This window comes from Triticum aestivum, chromosome 6A, assembly GCF_018294505.1.
Source record: "Triticum aestivum cultivar Chinese Spring chromosome 6A, IWGSC CS RefSeq v2.1, whole genome shotgun sequence".
Lineage (NCBI taxonomy): Eukaryota > Viridiplantae > Streptophyta > Magnoliopsida > Poales > Poaceae > Triticum > Triticum aestivum.
This window is the reverse complement of record NC_057809.1, coordinates 509,400,117-509,425,734: the sequence shown is the minus strand read 5'-3', so window position 1 is coordinate 509,425,734 and position 25,618 is coordinate 509,400,117. Positions and strand designations below refer to the sequence as shown.

Sequence of the window (25,618 nt, the reverse complement as noted above, 5' to 3'; positions counted from 1 at the left end):
TTATTGCTAATATTCAGCTTATTAGTATAAGAATTCGACAGCACTTCCCTAATCCCAAAACAAGTAAGCAGCAATGCCATCACTTTGACAATATCCTAATTAGTAATAGCAGTTTCATTCCCAGTAGAATCTCACTTTTTTGGCAACAAGCATGTACACATGAATAATGCATGCATAAAGATGAAGGACCAAACAAGTGTATTCAGCATTTTGTCGTGTGCGGCAACTGATATGCCACCAAAGATCCCTTTTTAGTAGTATGCTGCTTAAAACCCTCAAAGGTTGTGTAGTTTAAATTATGCTACAGGCAGATCACAAAACGCGCCCAAATCAATAAACCATATTTACACTTAAATCGCCTCTTGCCCAACAAAACTAAAATGCAGAACATGGCATTATGACAAAGTGGCAAATTTTGCAACTGGAATGCTAATGTGTATTTTCCACAGAATCGCACAACCAAGTCAGGAACAGGACTATTAACATAGGCAAGCAAATATAATTGCCACAAACATATCTTCATTATTTTGAATTAAAACAAGATTTACAGAGTTCTACTACCTTGCAGAATGCGTGTGAACTGAAAGTAACTATGAAGAACTGACAAATCACATGTCTTCAGCCGTCAATATAACCCAAAGAAACCTTCAGTCCCATAAGTCAATGATTAGTTTACTGCAACAAATGTTGCTTGATTATGAATACACAACGTTTGGCACCTACCAAACTATCATTACATATTTTAACTGCTGAATTGCAGAAACCACCATTAGATTTGACAAACGAACTGCAATAGACTTTAATTCTGGACTGGGTACTAAATAGAACTACTCATGCTGCATGAAACTATCACAAAATCATGCTAGCAAGTAGCAACTGACCGTTACATGTGCTCTAATGTCACATTCATACCAATTCTATGGGGCACCTTATATGAAAATTGACCATTCTATCATATTCATCTATACCTTATGTCATCTGATCATGGGTACAATGCGGCGAATTCCCTCATCTATACCTTACATATTCAAGCAAGTATTATAGTCGCAATTTGGACGGAATGATGTTCACTGTCGAGCGAAGACCAGTTGAGACAATTAAGTTATACTCCCTCCGTTCCTAAATATAAGTCTTTCTAAAGATTCCAAAATGGACTACATACGGAGCAAAATGAGTGTATTTGCACTCTAAACTATGTGTCCATATACATCTGTATGTAGTCCATATTGAAATCTCTATAGAATGACGTATACTCTATTTAGGAACGGAGGGAGTATTAGTTAACCAACACTAAGACCAGGAAGTAGGGGTAATCATAAATGATACAGAAAATGACAACACCACAAACAATAACTAACAAATATGTCTAAAACCAAATTGCGGGTGCTGTTCTGAACCAAACCTCCATACCAACTTATCACTTAAGCTTTCTGATTAAGCGAGTAACAGGATTGAGATTTGTTATTTGTTTATCCCAATAACATAAGATGTAGTTTAAAGTTAAACATTTAGCGTCAATTACCATGCCATCGCAGTATAGTAGAGTAAATACTAAATCATTACTGAGTTATCAAAACTGAACAGGAAACTTGATTCAGTTCTAGGTGAGCACGTGCATGAGCCTACAGATAGTAATGAGAACAAAATAAGTAACCTATGTTTTGATGCCGCATTCGTAAAATTAAAATGCATCACCAGAAGATCAGGAGACTAATTATTACTCCCTCTGTAAAGAAATAGAAGAGCTAGTCATCTAAACGCTCTTATATTTCTTTACGTAGGGAGTAGTTTACTAAAATAGTGCTACTTCAGTTTGGAACCTTAACATCTACTCCCTCCATTCCTAAATGTATGATGTTTTGGTAGTTCAATTTGAACTACCAAAACGTCATATATTTAGGAACGGAGGGAATAGCAGCTATAATCAATAACTTTGCTATCGCATGTATGACTGCTGCACAAATGCGGAAGCCATCAGTACTTTACCAAAAAATAGTACTAAAGGATTGAAGACCAGACAATTCAGCAAAAAAAAAATTGTTAATCATCGAGCTATGATGTGATCATGCTTTGACACGGCATAAAGTTGTAACCACTCATAGCATCTGCATCACAATGCCTACCAATGAACAGTTTTGCGGTCATCTCTACAAATGATGACTACATGCCTAAATCCTCACTAGTTTATCCACACGTAACTTTTCACATGTTTTAGTTCCAGATAAGTTACTAACGGACTATGCGTTGAGCCTTGAGCCTAAGGATAGTCATGAAAATAAAACAATGTTACCCCTGTGTTCTGATGCCGCATTTGAAAAACTAAAATGCATCACCTGAAAATCAGGAGACTAATTCTTAGTTTACTAAAATAGCGTTACTTCAGTTTGGAACCTAAAGTAGCAATTATAATTAACAACTTTGTTGTCGGATGTATAACTGCAGCATAAATGCAGAAGCATCAGTACTTCACCAAAACATAGTATTGCAGAATTTAATATGAGACATTTTAGTAACAGAATATTGTTAATCAGCGAACTATCATGCTAACACAGCATAACGTCAGTAATCAATCATAGCATCTGCATCATAATGTCTACCAATCAACAGATTTGCAGTCACCTCTATAAATGATGACTAAATGCATAGATCCTCACTAGTTTATCCAAGCATAATATTCCACGTATTTTAATTCCAGATAAGCTACTAACGGACCACAAAGTTGTGCATGAAGTAATAATGTAGTATTAGCTTAGTACAATAATTGCTGCCCTCCCTATCGAACTGTAATGCGTGATAACGTCTAACATCGACAGCTTTGTCGCCACATCTACAAATGATACTAAATGCAGAAACTCACTAGTCTATCTAAGCATAATACTCTAGATATTTTAACACCAGATAAGCTTTGCCGCCTCCATATCAATGTAACACCAGACAAGCATAATACTCTAGATATTTAAGAGCATCTTCCACATAATAATGTCTAAAATCGACGGCTTTGTTGCCACATATACAAATTATATTAAAGGCGGAAACCGTCAATTGTTTAGCCAAGAATAATACTTAAGACATTTCAACACCAGATACACTTCTAACAGACTACATGTAGTGCATGAAGCATTCATGTCATCTCAACTTAGTACAGTAATGGTATTTCTACATCAAACGGTTGTGCTTAATAACTTCTGCAGAATAATGTTAAACATTAACAGCTTTGTCGACACATATACAAATGATGACTAAATGCAGAAAACAACACTAATATATCCAAGCATAATAGTTAAGTACTATCATTACAGATACGTACTAACAAACTATGTTTCATGCATGACGCAATAATGTGACTGACTTAGCATGACTTTGATTCCAAATGTATACCGTTATCCTGTAGCAGGTAATGTGAAAACTTTCTTCTTAAATACTCCCTCCGTTCCAAATTACTTGACCCATATTTATCTAGACACGGATGTATCTAGACACTAAATAAGTATAGATACATTAGTATTTAGACAAATTCAAGTCAACTAATTTGGAACAGAGGGAGTAGTACTGAGTTCAGAAACCTCTTGTAGCTACAACTTAAAACAGAATGACAGAAAAATGCTGCATCCTTTCAAGACATATAATTGGCTGGACTTCCTCGCAGGGTCTACCGTCTTACTCAGCAAATAGATACAACAGCTCAGCGTTAAATACAGAAAAAAGTAGTACCGGGCACTGGGCAAACATGTTACATGGAAATACCGAAAGGTTCAAGAAGTGATCTAGAAATGGAAATTACCAAACCATTTGTTGCCACAAAAGACCTGGAGAATCCCTATGAAAACCTGAATATTTCTAGCAAGATGGTAATATAAGCAAACTACTTCTAAACGAGAAAATAAAAAAACATGCACGGGCACTAACATATAGGAACATCAATAATATATAGTAAATACTGATGTAACTAGTAAGTAACCACGCTGCTAAGTTGAGCTGAGTAGTAAAATATACAGATATCAAATAATAAGAATTCTAACTAGCAGCATCAAAATAGGATTAACAGGTAACATAACACTATTTAGAAGCATAATAGGAATAACTTATTCACAGAGAAAAATCTGAAAGCAAGAAAAGTAGCACAAAATAATTGAATGATGCACCATATCATTTCACTAGCCCAAGAAATACTTAAACAACTGAACAACCTTGCAGACTTGCAGTTTGAAGAAGTAGAACAACATATGTCACTATAATTTTCCTATCAACAGCATAAGCAAAGCAGTTTTTATGTAATGTTGGACGAGATAACTTCTCCCTCAGAGGAGATGCATAAACCAAGCAGGAAAGACAGCCCTAAATAATTGAATGATGCACCACATCACCATTACCCTGGCGACTGATTAAAATGACTGAACCACATGCAGCTTCAAGAGCTAGAACAAACTATGTGACAATAAGTTTCCTGTCCACAGGAATAGCAAGCGGTTTCCATGGGAAATGAAACCATCCATACAGATGTATATATCATGACATCAAGTACTGAATGCAAAATGTCGGAAATTGACCCAGGGTAAGCCTCAATCTTAAGACGGGCCCTAAAGATGCAGATACCGATAACAGAGTTCAAAACATTGCATCATCCATCACAACCTCCAGACGCGTAGATTAGATTCACAGCGTACGATTCAGAAGTGGAGCCAGGCGAGGCGAGCACCGTCGTCTTCACTCGGCCTTGGCGGCCACGGCCGCCTCCCCCTTCTCGCCCAGTTCGACCTCCCCGTCCGCTCCCTTCTCCTCGCTCTCCACCGCCTCGGCAGGGAGCGGGGGCGCGGACGGCTCGGGCGCGGCGACGGCGACAGAGGGGTCCTTCTCCTCGGCGACGGAGGAGGCGACAGCGGCGGCGACGGCGGCGGTGGCGGCAGCGGTGGCGGGCGACTTGTCCTCCTCGGGGGCGGTGGTGTCCTCGTCGGGGTCGCGGGCGGGGTCGGTGGAGCGGGAGACGGCGCCGCGGAGGCGGTCGAGGAAGGGCTTCAAGGCGGACTCGACGGTGAGCCAGGCGAGGACGAGGCCGCCGGTGACGACCAGGGCCGTCTTCACGGCGCCCCCTCCCCCTCCTCCGGCTGCTCCCTTGGCCATGGCTGCTGCTCGGGTCCCGGGCGCGTGGGCTGCGATGGGGATGGGTTGGATGGGTGGTGTGCGATGCGTGTGGGGGTGGGGCGCCTGGGGTTTGGGGGTTTTGTGCCGAGAGCTTTGTCTTGCTCGGTACTACACGAAAGGGAAAGCAAAGGCGAGGACGAAAGCAAAGCAACGGCGAGGAGGCGTGGCTTTGCGGCTTGCTGGCCTGGGTGGTGGTGGTGCCCGCCGACCGTTAGTGGGCCTGGGCGTTGGCGCTTTCTAAGACGTCGTATTCAGAGGCCCAAACGTTAGAGGGGAGCTGGCCTGCTATTACATGGGCTTTTTCTATGTTTTGCAATTCGGTGGAGTCCATTTCAGAAGAAAATGATTCCTCGAAAAAAAATCAAAAGAAAAAGATTGGCAAATTAGAACCAAGTGTATTTTTAGTGAAACTAGTAAGCGTGCACATGCAAATGCACGTCTCAACTAATATATAAATATATTCTTCGCAAAAAAAGACTAATATACAAATTTTTCTTTCTTTTATATTTTTAGGCAAACAAGCCTGCTTATCTGCTAGGTCTCCATGGCATTCACTGAGAGTGTATTCGGAAAAAAAGGCCTTCATGTAAAAGAACTTGAAAAATGTGTTCAGATTGTAAAGTAAAAATAACTCGTACATTGAACCACACCGAAAAGTGTGTTCAGACTACCCAAATTTCACCAAATAGGGGCTGAAAACAGTATTTTCAAATCTGTTTGCCAAAAAAGTCTTCAACTTACCCAAAATTATCAATAGTATATTAGACAAAAAACAGTTGGCATCATTTAGGCATTGTTAGACCAACATGGGTATACCATATGTGCAAAAACCCAAAAAATTGACAGAACTTAGTTAGGCCTCACATTACAGAATTATCACACATAACTTTGGTCTCACAATATATAAGTCTCACATATCATTATCACACATTACAAAGCAAAAGGCTCAGAATCCATAAGTCTCACACATGAGCTCAATCCAATGCCATATTTCAAGCACAACATTGAGCAGAACTGTACAAGATATATGCAAGATCAGAAGAAGGAAAATAGACTCTTGTTGTAACACCCCGGATGTAATTTACCCAATATGTACTCCAACTCTTGCCGTTTCCGGCGTTAAGTTATTTTATCTTCTCGGGTTCGGGTTTTTGTCTCCGTGTGTTGTTGTCGTTGTCATGCATCTCTTATCATGTCATCATGTGCATTGCTTTTGCATACGTGTTCATCTCATACATTCGAGCATTTTCCCCGTTGTCCGTTTTGCATTCCGGTGCTTCGTTCTCCTCTGGTGGTCATTTCTACCTTTCTTTCGTGTGTGGGGATTAAACATTTCCGGATTGGACCGAGACTTGCCAAGCGGCCTTGGTTTACTACCGGTAGACCGCCTGTCAAGTTTCGTAAAGTCCTTGATCTGTTTATCTCATATGGCCATATATTCATGTTGTTTCCTAGTGATCCGTGCCTCTTTTGAGGATGAACAGTAAGGATGTTTTGTTAATCTTATAGTGCTCTATCCATCCATGTCTTTGTTTGCAATTATGAAGCACCCTAGCTTGAGTCAATCGAGCTCTACTTTTGTCATTTCGTGAATCTGGGCAGATTGTCTACTTGTTAGCGATTTTGCCGATGATGTTGTAGTTGATCTGTGCATGCTATAGTATTGTTCTTGCCATGTCTAGCTTGTATTTTATGTATTCTTGATGGGTGTATGCTTAGATTGTCATGACTTGCTCTGTAGTGAGTGCATCGAGCTCGTAAACATGCCAACTTAATATCTGTTTCAGCATGCTCCAGTTTTTCTCTAAGTCTGAGACCTGATTATGTTTTTGCCATGTTCACATGCTTGCAATTGTATTTTCTGGTCCCTTTTGGCTCAAGGTCACTAAGGGACTTTTGTTAAGCTCTTTGAGTAGATCCATGCCATGCTTTACTTTGCCATGTTCAGGTCCTGTAGCATGTAGTTTTGTTGCTCCAAAGAGTGCTATCTGATCTGAAATTCCAGACAAGTGTTAATTTCACTAAGTCTGAGATCTGTTTACCATATGCATTTTTGCCATGCTTGTTTGAACCTGTTAATGGATGAATTGGCCGTAGCTCAGTGCTAGACTTTTGTTAAGCATCATGAATGCATCCCTGCCATGTATTTGGTGGTCATGTTTGGGTGCTGTAGCATGTTCATCTTGTTGCATTTAGATGACTACTTGTTGTAAATCGCAGAACGTGGTCATATTTGAATCGCTTGCCATTTCCAAACCGTAACTCCGATTCCAGCGTTCTTTATATCATTTTCAAGCGATTTCATCTCATATTTCCAGTGGCACACTTGGATTTCCATGTTGAGGCCAGGTTCATGCATTCCTTGTCACATCTTGCATATGCATCCCGCATCGCATCCCGCATAGCATACCATCCTTGCATCATATTGTTTGAGCTTTACGCGTGGTTGATTGTGTTTCGTTTGCTTGTTTGTCTTGTTTGGGTAGAGCCGGGAGACGAGTTCGCTAACGAGGATCCCGTTGAGTTTGCTTTCGAGGATCCAGTCAACTCTGACAACTTTGCAGGCAAGATGATCATACCCTCGAAATCACTACTATCTTTGCTTTGCTAGATGCTCGCTCTTTTGCTATGCCATGCTACGATGCCTACCACTTGCTTTCAAGCCTCCCAAATTGCCATGTCAAACCTCTAACCCACCATGTCCTAGCAAACCGTTGATTGGCTATGTTACCGCTTTGCTCAGCCCCTCTTATAGCGTTGCTAGTTGCAGGTGAAAATTGGAGACCGTTCCTTGTTGGAACATTATTTACTTGTTGGGATATCACTATATTGCCATGTTATCTTAATGCATCTATATACTTGGTAAATGGTGGAAGGCTCGGCCTCTCGCCTAGTGTTTTGTTCCACCCTTGCCGCCTTAGTTTCTGTCATATCGGTGTTATGTTCTCGGATTTTGCGTTCCTTACGCGGTTGGGTTATAATGGGAACCCCTTGACAGTCCGCCTTGAATAAAACTTCTCCAGCAATGCCCAACCTTGGTTTTACCATTTGCCACCTAGCCTTTTCCCTTGGGTTTCGCGGACTCAAGGGTCATCTTATTTTAAACCCCCGGGCCAGTGCTCCTCTGAGTGTTGGTCCAACCTAGAGCACCGTGCGGGGCCGTCCCTTGGCAACTTGGGTTACGTTGGCTCCCGTACGCTTAGCTTATTCGGTGTGCCCTGAGAACGAGATATGTGCAGCTCCTATCGGGATTTGTCGGCACAGCGGGTGGTGTTGCAGGACTTGTTTTACCATTGTCGGAGTTGTCTTGAAGAACCGGGATACCGAGTCTGATCAGAACGTCTCGGGAGGAGGTATATTACTTCGTTGACCGTGAGAGCTTGTCATGGGCTAAGTTGGGACTCCCCTGCAGGGATTTGAACTTTCGAAAGCCGTGCCCGCGGTTATGGGCAGATGGGAATTTGTTAATGTCCGGTTGTAGATAACTTGAACCTTAACTTAATTAAAATGAATCAATAGTGTGAGTTACCGTGATGGTCTCTTCTCGGCGGTGTCCGGGAAGTGAACACGGTGTTGGAGTAATGCTTGCGCAGGTTGTCCTCTAGTTTCTCGCTCGCGCTTTGCCTCCTCTTCTCGCTCTCTTTTGCGAACAGGATAGCCACCATATATGCTAGCCGCTTGCTGCAGCTCCACATATTTACCTTGCGTTACCTATAAGCTTAAATAGTCTTGATCGCGAGGGTGCGAGATTGCTGAGTCCCTGTGGCTCAGAGATTACTTCCAAACCAGATGCAGGGCCTGATGATTCCGCTCCAGGTGACGCGCTTGAGCTCAAGTGGGAGTTCGACGAGGACTCTCAACGATACTACGTGTCTTTCCCTGATGATCAGTAGTGGTGCCCAGTTGGGGGTGATCGGGACCGTGTCGCATGTTGGGTTATCTTTTATTTTGGCGTCGTAGTCGGGCCATGAGTGTTTGGATGTTGTAATGCTATTTATGTACTTGATTGACGTGGCGAGTGTAAGCCAACTATGTATCTTCCCTTTTTATTATCTATATTACATGGGATGTTGCGATGATTGCCTAACTTGCGACATTGCTTTCAATGCGGTTATGCCTCTAAGTCGTGCCTCGACACGTGGGAGATATAGTCGCATCGAGGGTGTTACACTTGTAACCAATCCTTGCGGTGGTCTTCGAATCCCGAGAGGTTGAACTACAGGTAGGAGGTGGCTGCTGAAACAAATCTTGCTGACTGAAGGGCAAGCGAAGCACAACAGCTATAGTGTTTTCTCGCATCGTGTTACCTTACCTCCGTTATCTTATTCAAGCAGTAGATCAGTGTTGGGAACCTCTCTATAGCCATAAAAATATTACCTTAGAAAACTTATACTAAGAGAAGGTTTAAAGAATATGGTTGTATATAGAATAATAAGGAAGATAAAAATCTGACATGTGATCAATTGAACATAGTGGTTCTCTATTGACACTAGTAGACTGCCCGTGCATTGCCACGGGATTTCCATAATTTGTATTGGTTGCATGTAAAATTTCATATAGATAGAAAATATAGCCGAAATAATTGTAATGTACTTCGCTTGCAATGTATTTTGATAATAAAATGTAATTCTACCCTATACACAAAAGGGTTATCATATCTGATGCACAAAGTAAATGTGGTACACAAACATTGGCCTCTTTATTGTGCATTGCATTACAAATGATAATAACACTTGAATGTTTTTTATGCTTAAGATCGATTGTCTCATGAAAGCGTGTGCATTGCTATTCTCCATTAATTAAAATTAACACATGGATGATTTTGTTCCCTTTAAAAAATGTTCCAAGAAGTTACAACCAGAAACTTAATTGCAATGTGCAATTGGCTGGCAAACTATTGCAAATGAACTTAGGCACTTGAAACCATACAATTTACCATTTAGAAACTGCTGCAGCAAAACACATCTTCTAGAACATGCTACTCCTAGCTATCTTGGGAGAGGTAGATACATCAATCTTTGATAACATTTGTTGATTAAAAATTTATTGGCATTTATTTATATTTTTATAGTAATTTTTAGTTTTGTTAGAATTATGTAACTTCAGATTTGGTGTATCGGCTCAAAATGAAATTCACATAAGACTCAAAAGGAAATGTGTGTGTTGTACTATGAACTATGATGTAAAGGGAAGCGACCAACTCCTATTCAAATACCAACTGGAGAAAAACCCTAATTATACATACACTAAGACATTAAAATCAAAAATAAGGGTGAAAGGGCGATTGACATGCAGCATCAATTGTGAATAAGCAGGTTAAAACTTGCCCAGAGAATATTGCTCACGACTCACAAGTTTACAACATACTTTTTTCTGTATTAGCACAAAAGTCGAATAATACATGGTAGGATTGAGGAGGAGAAGGGAGAAGTGCATGGATGAACCTGGGTACATATGAACCTACTTTGGAAAACACATTTTGCAATGTCAAAAAATTCTGAAAAAGGGTGTGCGTGGACATCTTCATATTCTATATGTGTGCAGAAAGTTTCACAGAAAAACAACCTATTTTGTAGCCTGTGCAAAAAAGACAAAATTTTGTGCCGTGAAACGCTATTTACAAGCAGTAAAATTTGTCTTTTTTACTGAGACAAAACAAAAATATTTTTTTACACAAAATTTTGTACCGTGGACATACCTTTGCCAACATGTATGCATAATTGTTTTACAGAATTTTTAAACATTACAAAACGCGTAAAAAGTACATTTTTAAAAAGTGGGTGCAGATGCCCCCGTGTGCAGATCGTCCACACTCAAGGAGAAGGTCTATAATATTAGTCTTACCGAGAGGGGGGAGGGAGGGAGAGAGAATCAGATCTCCAAATTGCCTCCATGTGTCTACGCTATCTAAAAATCACCATATGTGAGAAGTAATGGGGTCTGGACGTCTCAGGGCAGCTAGATCAGACCAGATCACATCATGCTGGAAAAAAATATAGTTTTCTAAAATATTGCAAGGCATCCCGAAGATATTGACGTTACAAGTTGCTACGAGCTTAAATGCTTAAAACAATCAACCGAAAATACCAACATACTTCTCCATTTTGAGCTAGTCCACCTAACGAGGACTTCTTCATTAATACCCACAATCGTTCCAGATAGCCAATAGGAGATAAAAGTCAGTAAATGTTGTACTCCATCTGTTTCTAAATATAAGTCTTTTTTGAAAGTTCAATAAGGACTACATACAGATGTATATAGACATATTTTAAAGTGTAGATTCATTCATTTTGCTCCGTATGTAGTTCACATTGGAGTCTCTAGGAAGAATTATATTTAGGAACGGAAGGAGTACAAATAATAATTTCAGTTGAGTTGAAAAACTTAAATTAAAAACCAACAAATATATGCAGGGTTATTTCATACTGTTATTTTAATGGGCACCAATAACGTTCTTTTCAGCATCATAATACATAATCCAAAATCATATTAACAATTTTGGGGTAACTTTGTACTACTTATGAGTATAAATAATATGATTAATTAACAAATCTTGGATTGTAATAGATCTGTAAAAACATTTATATGTTTCAAAGAGTCATATGGTGTGAGTATCGTCTGAAAGCTTTCTGGATAAATAAGGATATAGAGAGTTGTTAAGTTCAAGAAAACAGAATGGCTCTCCTTACGCAAAGTTTAAGTTCACCACCATTAGATTTATAAATGGGGAAAAGACGCTATGAATAAGAGAAACAACAAATAAAGATAGAAAGGTATTAAGTTCACCACACTCTTTATTTGCTAACTGGATTGAGTAGATAAAAATATGTTTTAGAAGATGATGACTTCCTAATACTTTAGCACATAACTGTACTCTACTAAACCGTGGGGGACGAATCGGAGGTACAGTAGAAGAATGAACAAATAGATTTTATTTATATTATCCACACCCTACATGTACAACACTGAGAAGCTCCTCGTGAAACAAGCTTACAACAGTGAGCATTGAACAATCATACTCTCTTCTTGTTAGCCGGTGCTGAGAACACTTGTGCAGCAATTAGTATATCAATGTCCTCGTAGATAGGTTGATGAAGACTGCCAGCAATGAAAATATCATCCAGTACATAGGCCTGAAAATTTCACCATTGGCACTCATGGGAATTAGTTAGTACTAAAAAGAATGGTATAGCTCTCACAAGAAATTACATACAGCTCCATTGTTGGTTCTTCAATGTCAAAATTTCAGCATATATGTGAACATTAAAAAGACTTCACATACCTAAATAAATTATGAAAAACACTCATGCTGCAGTGCGGCTCCCATGTCCTCGTCAGTTTTGACGCACCTACCACGTACTTGCAGCTTGGGGCGTGACCCCTACATCCTTGGTGGCGGCCACAACGCCCACATCCACCTACATCCTCAAATTTCCATTATACCATAATGTCTAGCTTAGGGATTTTGTTCTGTATCTTCTTATTTGGCACTACACCAATATTTAGCATGACGTCAACGACCACATAACGCCTTCATCACTGGTTAGTGATCTGATCATGTCTCTTACTACCTGAAAGCACAAATATTAAATTCTATTGTTAAAGATATATTCTTAACATGTCAATAAGAGGGAAAAGCAATATGGCAATTCAATGTCTCATCGACCCTGCAGTTGGCAACATCCCAAGTGATGATCAATTTTAAACATAATATTTAACTACAAGAATGACTACAATACAATTCATCATTTCTTTGTTCTGGGCATTCTTGCCCTTGAATACGTGATAATACAAGGACAAACTTAAAGTATGCTGATACGATGTAGTGCCATCAAGCATGGATAATTATGCAAGGACAAACTCATGTTCTAGGAATTTTTTACCCTAAATGATGCATGAAACGACCAATAATAAACATATTAGAAAAATTGTGCATCTCTTTTTGTCCATAATAAGTTCTGTTGCTTCTTCCAAGTCAGTTTATTATTTAACCATATCGTTCGGCCACCACTCTGTCCATGTAGGGCGAGCGCTAGCATTAGTAGCATTTATCTAAACTCTGATTACCAACACGTACAATGATTAACACGCTTGTTGGTGCAAATAGAACTCACTTGTGGTGAGAAACTGAATAAGTGTTGTCGAAGGGTTGAGGGAGCTCGAAGGGGTTGGTATCACTGAACAAGTTGTTCGTCAATACAGCCCCAAGAAAACTTTAGAAAGGATGTTTCTGCCCACCCACATAAATAAAGAGATAAATCTGTGATCGTGCGGCAAGCCTGATAAGCCACATAAATAAAGAGATAAATATGTGATCGTGCATAAAGTAATTAAAAAACCCGGTGTTGTTCTCTTATGTCCACGGTCCGCCCGCTCCCCACCCCTTTTCTACCTCACGCCCCGTCCATCCGCTCCCTGCTTACTCCCTAGCTTCATGTTGCTCATGCTCGCCCATGTGTGCGTTGTCAGCCATTTGGTGGCCCCAACTCGTTCGGCTCCGTCCGCTTGGTGCTAGATGATTAGCACATGGATGCATCCGCCGGCCATACCACCTGCACATCAATGAACAGTGGATTAGTACGTCAACAGGGATAGAAAAATATAAAACTCACACAAACGGAATTTATAGAAATCAGCAAACACTAATCTGAATACCTTCTAAATCTCACGTAGTGCAGGGGGTGCTCTGAAAGTCTAAATATCATTTTTTTACAGAAACAATGTTCCTTTCTCACTCTACTGGGTACCCTTAGACAGGGCCACCTCATTGTCAACCACTCCCGCATCCTTCACCCTGTCAAACCGGGTCGCGGCTTACTCGGAATTCACGAATGCCCATGTGGCGTCATCGAAAGAGCTAAGCAAATTCTCGCCAACCGCGTCGCCTTCCAGCAGATGGTCATTACGAAGGATCGATGTCGCTGCCCCTATTCCACTTTTAATATGATGCATCCAGATTCTTTTTATAATAATTTCTCACATGTTTCAATTGAATAATTTGATTATCCGAACCAATTAATGAACCAGAGATGGTATCAGTGGTGCTGTTTTTTCTTTAGGCAGCTTGCAGAATGAATGATGAAGTTTTTTGGGCCTGCATCGCAAATGGGTTTGGCCAGATGCTCGACTGGTTTTACGACCAACTATAGAAGTGTATTCATCATTTCCATTGGCATGACCGTAATTTGTGAATCAGAAAAGATAGAAAAGCAAACTTTAATGTTAAATATAAAACGAAAGAAAAAAAGAATCCTAGTAATTAGATTTGTAAAAAGAAATGCATTTGAGATGTTTCAGCGATACAATAAGCACATCAGTAAGACATTATAATCATGGTATAAACTTGCTTCCTTTTTATGATAGATACACGCATACTGGAAAATTTGCAACAACAATAGATAACAAGATTATTTTTAGCTCACCTTCTGATTCCATTGTCGCTTTATCATCAGTTATCAAAAGTGAAATTAGCCTATGAAGATAACCATGTATACTGAACACACGAGAAAAACACAAGTTTAATCCATCGGCTTTAGAGATCCTTGATAGATGCCATCAGGTTGAGAAATTTGATGTTATGAATAAGGCATGAAGAGAATTGTCTGTTGGTCAACATTTGCAGGAGTAAGCTGGATCAAGGATGAGTTTTCGCCATCGGTAAATAGGGACCTGTTCATGTACAAGCTGTAGGAATAAACTTTAGCATTAATTACTGAATAGCATACAAAATTGTCTAATGTACTACAAACTATAGAGAAAAATCACATCCCTGGTGTTGAAACACCAGTGGCACAAGGCACTTTGTCCAATTTGTGCTTCCAAGGGTAGTCTCCGAACTCTGACACGGTGGCACCATCACCAACTTACACTTGCTTGTCAGCGCAGCTGTGATGGCCCTTGCTGGGGGTCATACCTCCGAGTCGTGCCCCTCTTTCCAAAATTTGTCCAAGGTGCCTGAAAAAAAACTTAATTAACCTCCAATGAAAATAATAATACACCATGTCAGCATGGATAGCTATATGACTGTATTAAAAATTACTCTAATGTGACACAATGGTTTGAGTTGCTAGATATTGTGGGTCATCTAGTTAAATTCAGGTCTTACTTCCTACTTGCTGCACGAACTTCCTCAGTGGTAAGCATCGCAGTCGTCAGCATACAGGTTCACCACCTGAACTTACGCGCACAAGACATGACCTGATGCCCGATGTAGCCACATGCATAGCAGAACCACGGCAAGCGCTCGTACTGAAGTTTAAGCCCCACCCTTGTTCTCTTTTCCTTGATCCTTGCTATCATCGCAACTGAAATTTCCAGCGCCCGCTATATAGAGGAAAAGCAACCCGTACACAAACAAAGTTTCCTAACTACTCTCCCATCACGTAGTTCAATTTGGAGGATTGTTCTCATGTCCTTGCATAGAGCACATACCATTACATCTGTTCTCCAATTCATCGAGACATCAAGAATGTGTACCCATATCCACAGCCAAAGTGCACAAAGTAGTTATTGCCTCCCAAAAACGTGAACGTCGGATCCTCTTTGTCCTTAGCCTCCAAGCATCTTCTAGCTCATCAAACAGAAAACATATTTGCAGCGAAAAGTGATTCAATATATGAGCAATTAGGACAAGATTAGTGCTTTGGGAATTGAGAGAGTTGTCCTTCGTACTCATCCTTATGATAACATGCTTTGGGAATTAGGCAAGCTCAGGATTCTGTGGAGATGTTCGATAACATGCTTCTAGAAAGCGTCATGTTACACCACGCCCATCCTAGACACCACAGTATGATGTGAGGTTGACTCGTGCACCACATTTGCCACCTGGTCTGGCCGCCCTGCCAACCCAAGATCGTTCCAAGCCAATATTTCGCTCGGTGTTCTGAAGATCTGCAAAAGAGGTTGTAAAAATCATCAGGTGTGTAACCTGCATACAGAAGAAAGATTGATACGTGCATGTAAAACTGAGAAACAGCAAATCCGATTCAAACACAAAAGAAAAAGGGCAAGCTTAATTATGCTATCCTGCTGAGCCACGGCCGACACTACCCCTCGTCGTTTCAGGTGGAACAGGAGAGCACGAGCAGAGGATACTGATTCAGGGGATGAGAGGGGTGGGGTGGGGATCACGAGAGCTTATCCATGTCTTGGTGCGGCCATCCATGCCGAGCGGCAGCAGCGAGGTGCCACCGTGGTGGTGACGGGCGATGCATCCAAGGCGCCAGTGGCGCCGGCGTTCTCGTGATCCATGATGGCCGCGTCTGCCCGGATGGTCGTGTCCGCCGAGGTCGGACGGACAGGGCCGCACGGGCCTTTGTACAGGGGGAGGGTAGAGGGTTGGCGGATGGGGAAGGGAAGTACCAGGGATGTGGTGCCGACTCGTTGGTCTCAGATCACCGCTGGTCGCCGGTATCTGAGGCGTCGCGACGTATCCGAGGCGCGGCGGTGGATCAGTTGTCAGATCGGAGCACGAGGAGTGGGAGGCAGCGGATCACCATTGAAGGCCGAGGAGTGGGACGGGTAGAGATGAAGGCCGGAGGGAGGGAAGAAAAAGGGGTGGGGGTGCGGCCGTGCATGGAGGAAGATGTGTGGCAGCCATGGGTCATGGAGTTCGGTGGCGGCGGCGTCTTCCGGAGTTCGGCGGCAGGGACTGAAACCGCCCTGCCCTGGAGAGGCGGCGACGGCATCTCCCGGAGTTCGGCGGTTGCGGGATTCAAACCGCGCTGCCTTGAAGAGGCGGCGGCGGCTCCCCCTCGACGGCGGCAACGATAGATGGGATCGATGGGATCGAGAGGACGGCGGCGGCAGCGGGAGGACTGCGGGCGGGGTGGTTTTCTTGGGGGTGCGTGTGTGGGGTGGGTGAGATGGGGTGGGCAGGTGACGAAAAAAACCAGCGAAAAAAAAACAGGACAAAAAAACCCGGATGAAAGTGGTGGGACGAAAATTAAACCCGGAACGCGACCTACCAACTGAGACATTAGGAGTAAAGATAAGGCAACCTTGGAAGGAAAGGACTAAAGAGTGGACTAATGCCCAATCAGGCAAGTGTTCTGAGATGAGCACACCAATGAGATGAATAGTACTGATAATTTTCGTCAAGTTTTCTGAGATGAGTAGTACTGATTATTTCGGGTAAGTTTAAGCAACTGGTCTGTAGTAATTCAACTAATTGTGTACTAATTCTGTAAAATATAATTCTCTATACAATATATTAATTTTATAATTCTGTAAAATATAATTCTATAAAGCATTAGGCATTGACACATGTACTAATTGTGAAAGTATGAAAGCACATGGCCGGTACTAATTCTGTACTAATTCAACTCATTTGTCAAAAATCATCAAATATAAATATAATAAATCTGTAGTTATACATCAGTCATAAAAATAAAGCACCTGGTCTGTTATCCTCATAAGTAATTGCCAGCCATGCCCAGCAACGATCTCACATTCTGCATCACTGCAATAAATTCAGCATCACAGAGGATTCATTGAACAATTTGGATCATCAATAGACAAAAAATATATAAATACACAACAAAGGTACAAAAAGTAAAACACAACAATGGAAACCAATTGCGTAGTCTAAAATTAGGTAAAAAGGTAGTGGAAGCATGAAAGTAATGATCCGCAGTGGAGCTTACCAAATATAGATCCTATGTACTGCCAACAAGTGGGAGCACACCAAAAGCTGCAATTAGAAACATATAATGTTAATCCAAAGTAGTTATCATATGTACGGTGGGTTCTGACCTATTGAAGGAGCATGTGCCCGTGCTACCTGCGCATAATTAACACTACCCATGGTTGCAGCCTTCTTTGCTGCTAGGCGACACCGCGCTTCTCGAGGAATTCCTCTTTCTTCTCATCAAACATTCTGGCATACCAGGATTGACTACTTCTCTTTTTAGGTTTCTGAGTATGACTACTTTTTGCATTCCCATTTACAAATGAGTTTGTTAGGTCCTCCAACGGGACGATCCCCTGACCCATCTTCATTTTGAAAGCATAAATGTTAAACAACTTATAACGGATGAAAAAATAGAGGCAAAGGAGTCTCAACCCTGATCCGACATTGGAACCATGATCTAAATATATGACAGTAAAGAACTGCAATTTCCATCTCTCTCCCACACACAACATGCCATGTACACTCGACATGCCATGGGTACAACATGAATAACTCCAAAAAAATAGTCAGAATTTGAAAACAATTAATTGAAAGTAGAGCACAAATAGTATTAGAACAGAAGCAATGCAAGAACCAAAAATTGCCGAGGGTTAAATACAAATGGATAATACAATAATGAAATATTATTTTTAAGTACAGCACTTTCACAACAACTGGAAATTACATGGGCTTAAAATAGACTATGATCACAACCAGACAAACAAACAGAAACAACGGGACAATTTTTCTTTCTTACGTTATCTCTGCAACCGAATTTGTATTCTGCTCTTTCCAAGTGCTAAACAAAAGCTACAGAACGACTCACATTACTGCAATAATGACTTTATCCATAATTGAAAGCCATATTTAAACTGACCAAAATTGATCTTCAATGGTCATATTTAAACTGACCAGAATTGTAAAAGGAGGTAAATAATTGCATATTTAAACTGATAGTTGAAGCCAGGAAGCATCGGTAAATTACCCGTGGTCAGAAGGGGGGAGCAAGGTGACCATCGTGGTTGTGGGCGACGGCTTGACTTGGTCCAACTGGAGGCAATCTGGGATCTGAAGAGACTAAGAGCATCTCCAACAGGCGCCGGACGCGCGGCGCGCAAAAAACAGATTTGCCGTGCGCGCATCGCCTGGTTTGGCGCAGCGCACGGCGCCCGCTCCAGCAGCCGCGCTGAAATGCAGCGCGCGCGCGCCGCTCCAGCAGCGCGCAAAAATGCAGCGCGCGCGACTCGCCGGTGCATTGCATATGGTATTTTCAACACAAAATGATGAACGTTTTCAACACAAAATTTCACACAAACAAGTTGATAAAAAAAGTTCATGCCCATAAGTTCATTTAACCAAGTTCAAAATGCAAATCAAGTTTAATACACAAATGAAAGACACATCATTCCTCGTCCTCGTCTTCGTCCTCGTCCTCATCTTCGGAAGACGATTCTTCCGCCTCCGAAGATGAATCTTCCTCCCTCTCTTGATCGCGCACCGCATCACGTGAAGCTCCGACGGTGTTGGCAAGATCTTCAACGACATCTTCATGGGAATGTGTGCGAGGAGGCACATCGAAAGACATTCCGCCCATGGCGGCCGGAGGTGCACCCATGCCTCCCATGAGAGAAGCAAAACTCATGCCTCCCATGGTGGCCATAGTGTCGGGGGGAGCTCCAAAGCCACCCAAGCCACCCATGCCACCCATGGCGCCGAGGCCACCGCCACCCATTGCATGAACCATGGCTCTTTTTTGGATCAAGACTTCTTCACGGGCTAGATTGACATACTCCATTTGCGCCACATTGAGGTTAGATGTGTCCAAGAAGAACAAGTGCTTCTCCCATTCCAACAATTTAGTACGCTCCTCATTGCTCACCTTCCTCTCCTCCAAAGCCACCTTTCTCTCCTCGGCCGCCACCCTCCTCTCCTCGGCCGCCAACCTCCTCTCCTCGGCCGCGGCATCTTGGTTCCTTGCCATTTTCCTCACCTCATTGGCTTCTTTTTTTGCCTTCACAATTGCTTCCATAGCATTTTTGAGCTCATCATCTCCTTTCCTCTTCTTCTTTTCAGTTTTGTCTTTCTTGCACCCATCCGGTCGCTTTGGCTTCGAGTATGAAACCGAGTTGGGTGTGGGGCTTCTCTTGCCGTCATCATTTGATGCATCATCCTCATCATCATCATCATCATCATCATCATCATCCAACTTAATTGTTCGCTTTCGTTTGTTGCTCAAATGCAAATAATCCAAATCTTCACGCTTCTTCCATTTCTCATCATCCTTCAACACTTCATAGCAATGAGGCAAAGCAAATACCCTTCCTTTCTTGATCTTCCCCTTCTTGGTTTTCCCCTCCTCTTCTTTGAACAAGTTTTGCACAATGTTGAACTACATGAAAACAAAGCAAGTTAGCACCAACAACAAGTAGATGAACATGTATGATGAACATGTATGAAATGCCACTTACTCTATCGTCCTCATTTGTGCCACTTGGATTCAACTTGTCAACCGCCTTTTGACAGGCCGCCCACCTTTGACAATCCGAGTTGATTGTCGGCCACCAGGACCTAAGTGATCGGCCGGAGCGGTCAATTCCACTCACGTTGCGAACATCAAAGTGTTCCTTCATCCGAAGCCAATAAGCATCTCTACTTTGATCACCTCCAACGGATGGATCCCTCGACACTTGCAACCAAGTATTGCATAGTAAGATGTCATCGGCGTTGCTGTAATTGCCCGCTCTTCCTTTCGGTGCGTCGACAATGCCATCACCCTCCTCGTCCACCTCAAACTCATGGTTTTCGAAATGCATGTCATTGGTTTGAGACCAATGCGAATTGTTGGAGCCAACACCCATCATGGACATGTATGCATCATCATTGAGACTACAAATTCTTTTGTACAATGCAAATAAGCTATCTATATGTGAATGCATTCAAAAAATAACAAAAAAATGAAAAGTTAGAATTTTTTTACCTTGGAGGCATTTCGTCGAACATGTTGTGCACGCCGGCCGCCGGCTCAACGAGTGAGCACACCGGCGCTTCGGCAACCGCCGCGCCCGTCGCACGCCCCGCAAGCTTCTTCCTCCTCGCCTTGGAGGTGCCGGAGCCGTCCTCCGCCTTGTTTTTCTTCGCCGATGTCTTGCCCTTCTTTGGCGGCGGCACATTGGGGAGCTTTGAGGAGGAGGGGGCGGCGGCTCGGGCCGGCGCCGGCGCGACGCCACCCGCCGCCGAGGTCATCCGCGGCGGCATGAAGAGGCCGCGCGCGAGGCCGATGGTCGGAGGAGCTCCGGCGGAGGTGAGGCCAACGCCACCCGGGCTAGGCTTTGCGCCGCCATCGCGGCGGCGGCGGCGGGGGCGGGGGGGGGGGGGGGGTCGTGGCTATAGGACGGGGTGAGCGGGGTGCCGGCGCGTGCGTCCATGGGTGCGGGTCGTCGGCGCCGGCGCGCGCGGGGCTTTGGAGCGGGAGAAGACAGAGCGAGCGAGTGTGCCGCGCGCGGAAGCGGGCGCCGCAAATACACCGTGCGGGGTACCGCTTCCTGCCGCGCGCCCAACTGCTTATACCGCGCGCGCGGTTATTGCGCGCCCGCTGGAGCCATCCGCCGGGTTGCGCGCGCGCTAAAGTGGGTTTATTTACGGCGTGGCGCCTGTTTAGCGCGCCTGTTGGAGATGCTCTAAACATTTAGCATTTGAGAACATGCAACCTGAGAATATCGCAAGCACTCGCACATGCCAACTTGAGTTCATTCTGAATTTCTGTTACACACAAATCACCATGGCACGACCGAAGATAACAATGATATGTCGTAACAGGGCTGGGTCGAACGAAAACGAAGTATACAGATAAGGGAAAAAATTGGCACCATCAGATCGCTAACTGTCACCGATTTTGCTAAATCCCGAAACATTCAGATCGCTAACTGTCACCGAAGAAAATATACAACACGAAAAAATTGGCACCATCAGATCAGAACCCACGTAAACAGACCTGAAAAATGCATCACAAGTTGTATGCTCGCCCTGTTGTGCTTCTCTCCCGATGGACCAGACCCCCTGTTCTGGCCGATGATGTAAAACATCACGCATGAGCATGAAAATACGTTGAGCATCAGAGAAGCGCCAATAACGACGATGATGTCGTCGATCCTCCCACTCCCGTCGGGATCTCCAGGCGCGTCAGCTGATAACGATAATGCGCCGCACGAGGCTCCGAGGCGTCTGATCGCGGGCGAGGCTCGCGTCCCTGGTCCTCAAAATCTCAACATTGCGCAGGCGCTTGGATTGACATTGACAAGTGTCCTCCGCCCTGACGTCCCTTGCCCAATCGAAAGCCGAGGAGCCATGGGCATAGACGAGAGGAACCCGTCGTGGACGATGTTGCTCTAGCGAGCTTTGGCGCCGACCATGGCGGCCGTTTCCTCCGGATGAAGTTCTTGGGGTGGGGCTGCATCCTCCCTCGAGCAGGTGAAGTTTGGTCGCCTACGGCCAGTGCGCGCCGACCAAAGTTGATGCCCACGTGCCGAAGAAGTGCTTCAGGATATTGCTACCCGCGTCCGACAACAAGCGGCGATAGGAGTCGGGCGGCGAGGCGAGCGCCATGAGTGATCAACAACGTGGCACTGACAAATTAGATGAATTAAGAAACGTAAACACGAACTGGATGCATCGGATTGTTGGTCTTACCGGAGGAAGCCCGTTTCTGCTCATCGTCTCCCATCCCGATGGCTTGATCGCCATCCGGCATCGCACGAAGAGACGTCGTCGTGCATGACCGTCGCTGGCCCTGGCGTCCTTGACGATGATGCCGCAGCAGTGAATTTAGTCGTGTTGGCCTGCTTGCTGCCCCTTGACCGTGCATGGTGGCGTCGAAGATTCGGCGGCGTGATGGTGCCAGTTTCCAGAGGCGGGCATGGCGGCGGCCATGAAAGCTAGCGGAAGAGAGGGGTGGTGGCGCAGGAAGGGGCTGGTGGGGGATGAAACTACCTGGTGGTTTGGGAGAGGAACGGGAGATCGTGGGCAGGCATGACGGTGCGAGGGGATCGGGTGTTCTGCCTAGACGAGGCCTTTTTTAGGAGCGACAAACATGGTTATAACCAATGACAGTGGTGGGTAATTAGAGTGTTAAACACGTTTGATGTTAAGAGACGATTTGGACTATCAGATTAGCATGGTTCAATGGTTGAGATGATTTGGTTCTCCGCCCTTTCGTGCTTTTGTAGGGGTAGTAGATAGATAGTAGATTGGAACCAAGTGGTGGGAAGCGAGGTAACGCACACCCCTCGTTTGCCCCGGCGTGAGTTTGGGCCAGCCATTGTGGGGCCGGGGTGTCCCTTTTTTTTCTTTTTTTCTTTGAAAAATCTTAATGATTTCAAAAAAATTGAATTCAAAAAATGTTCTTGAATTCAAAAACAATGTTCTCACATTTGAAAAATGCTTGCAGACTCAAAAAGTGTTTGTAATTTTGAAAAACTATTTGTGAATTTGAATTGTTTGTGAATTCAAAAAATGTACATGAGATTGAAAAATCACCGTGAATACATAAATTGTTCGAGTGTTACAGAAAAAATTCATGAATTCAAAAAAATGTTTGTGATTTTGAAACAATGTTCATGATATCAAAAAATGTTCGTGACTTGTAAAAATTTTCATGAATTTGAAACATATTCATGATTTCAAAAATTCTTCATGAATTCGAAAAAATGTTCACGAATTTGTAAAAAGTGCTCACGGTTTCAAATTTTTAATTGTATGAACACTTTTTGAATTTTCTAAATATTTCATGAAATTCATGAACAATTTCAAATATGAAGAACATTTTTTTGTTTTGATGAACATTTTTGTATTTTCTGAATTTTTTTAATTCTATGAAAAAACTGAAAAAGTTCATGATTTTCAAAAAAAGAAATGAAAAAATAAAAGAAAATAAAAACAAAGAAGAAGAAAAAATAAAAGGAAAAAAACATGAAAAACAAAACAAAACAAGAAAGAAAAAATTGAATGAAAAACAAAAAAATCGGTCTGGAAACCGAAAAAGTGATTTGCGCTACCTGGGCCTGCCCAAAACACGTAGCGAGCCGGCCGTATGCATTTGGTCGACAATTATCGACGTACACAGGGAGTAGGGTTCTCCATTAGAACCCCTTTATTAACACTGCTCAAAATTCCCTTAAAACACTATTCAAGGTACAGAGGAACTAAAACATCTCAATATTGTTACATTATACTCCCTCCTTCCCATAATATAAGAGCGTTTTTTTATACTACACTACTGTTGAAAACGCTCTTATATCATGGGATGGAGGGAGTAGTATACAATGTAAAGCCAAAGCAAAAAACACATAATAGATTCTTTTTGGCTTTTAAGCCGAAGTGCAAAAGCCATGAATAAGCTGAAAGATCCCCCCCCCCCTAAAACGCCTCATTGATGCAGAGATAACCAAGCTTAGCACTGATTTTTTTTTTGTGAGTGACCAAAAGTGGCATTTTTCAGTTTGATCGGCATACCATGCCATTTGGAATTATCAGTTTGGAAATCAGATCTCTAACAAGCACTCGTTCGAAGCTTCAACATATAACAATACGTGGAAAGGGTTATGGAACTTGCATTGTCTAGCCAAGATTAAAATTTCCCTCCGGAGGACACTGAAAGGGCCGATCCTTTGCCATGCTATCTTAATAAACATATAAAGGTTTCTCCCCAATGCCCAATATGGAAATTATTTGCCGATGACGTGAAGCATCTTCTCTTTGGATGTGTGTCGGCTACTCAAGTATGGAGGTTGTTGGGTCCTGGTGATGCTATTGATAGAGTTTGTGTTGTTGATCTGGCTGGCAAGGTGATTCTGGAGTATCTATTGAATGTCTCTGGTCATGAGGCTCTGGTCTTAGGACAACGTGAAATTACTACTACAGCTTGGTACTTATGGCGGGAACAGAGAAAGTTTTGTACATGATGAGCCAATACAAACACCGAGTCAAATTCAACTTGCAATGTGAGCTTTGGATGCAAAATTCACATTAGCTAGCAACCCAAAATCTAAGATGAAGTATGGTGTTGGACCAAAGCTCAATTTGGATGCTAGCTTTGCTCCATACACACTCCAAGCTCCTGTTGGGGCTATTCTTTGTGATGATACGAAATTTTTTATTGCAACGGGGAATGATCACATTGATATTTGTCTTGATGCTCTGATTGTCGAAGCCAATGCAATGAGATTTGGGATGGACGTGGGTCATAGAATTGGATGCAATACAATAAAGCGATTACGACAATAATTGCAGGGGGTTCATCTCGGGCTTCCCGAGTGCCTTAGTTACGAAAGAGCACTGATGTACAACCGGCATTTTGTAGACGACATGCACAGGACTTTTCCATCCAGCCATTTGTACTTTTGTTCCTAGAGCATCTGACGGTGCAAAGCAATTATCGGCTAGACGTCGTGCACAGAACATCGTGTGTACATCAATTCCGTTTACGAAAACTGTCCTGGAGAGGCCAATGTAGCCTCACATGAGTTAGCTGGTCTAGCTAGATCTTCTTCTACTAGCTAGTACTTGGATGGATGATGCCCCTGGGCAACAATTCCAGTCCCTGTGAACGATGTATTGCTACTTGTGAATGAATGAAACAAGATCTTAAGTGTCAAAAAAAGATTACATAACATCAAAGATCCGTCCATCCGTACGCTGAAAACATGGGGTAGTGTTTAGTGTTTTTCTCTATTTGACGCACAAACATTTCGTAAAAACTTTGGCAGAGGTACCCTGAGGCCCGAGCCACACTTCCCTGCGCAAGGCATGCCTCCT

General features: G+C 42.8%; 1 protein-coding gene across 1 annotated transcript; it reads right to left on the bottom strand.

The window, feature by feature from the left end:
* Positions 1-4,388: 4,388 nt before the first annotated feature.
* On the bottom strand, positions 4,389-5,273 carry LOC123128184 (uncharacterized). Its single transcript, XM_044548119.1, has one exon. The coding sequence runs from the start codon at positions 5,116-5,118 to the stop codon at positions 4,705-4,707; it is 414 nt and encodes a 137-aa protein (XP_044404054.1). The 5' UTR covers positions 5,119-5,273; the 3' UTR covers positions 4,389-4,704.
* Between the last annotated feature and the right edge of the window lie 20,345 nt (positions 5,274-25,618).

Bases quoted from the DNA above. Each gene is read 5' to 3' on its own strand.
- LOC123128184 (XM_044548119.1), bottom strand. From the start codon at position 5,118: ATGGCCAAGGGAGCAGCCGGAGGAGGGGGAGGGGGCGCCGTGAAGACG.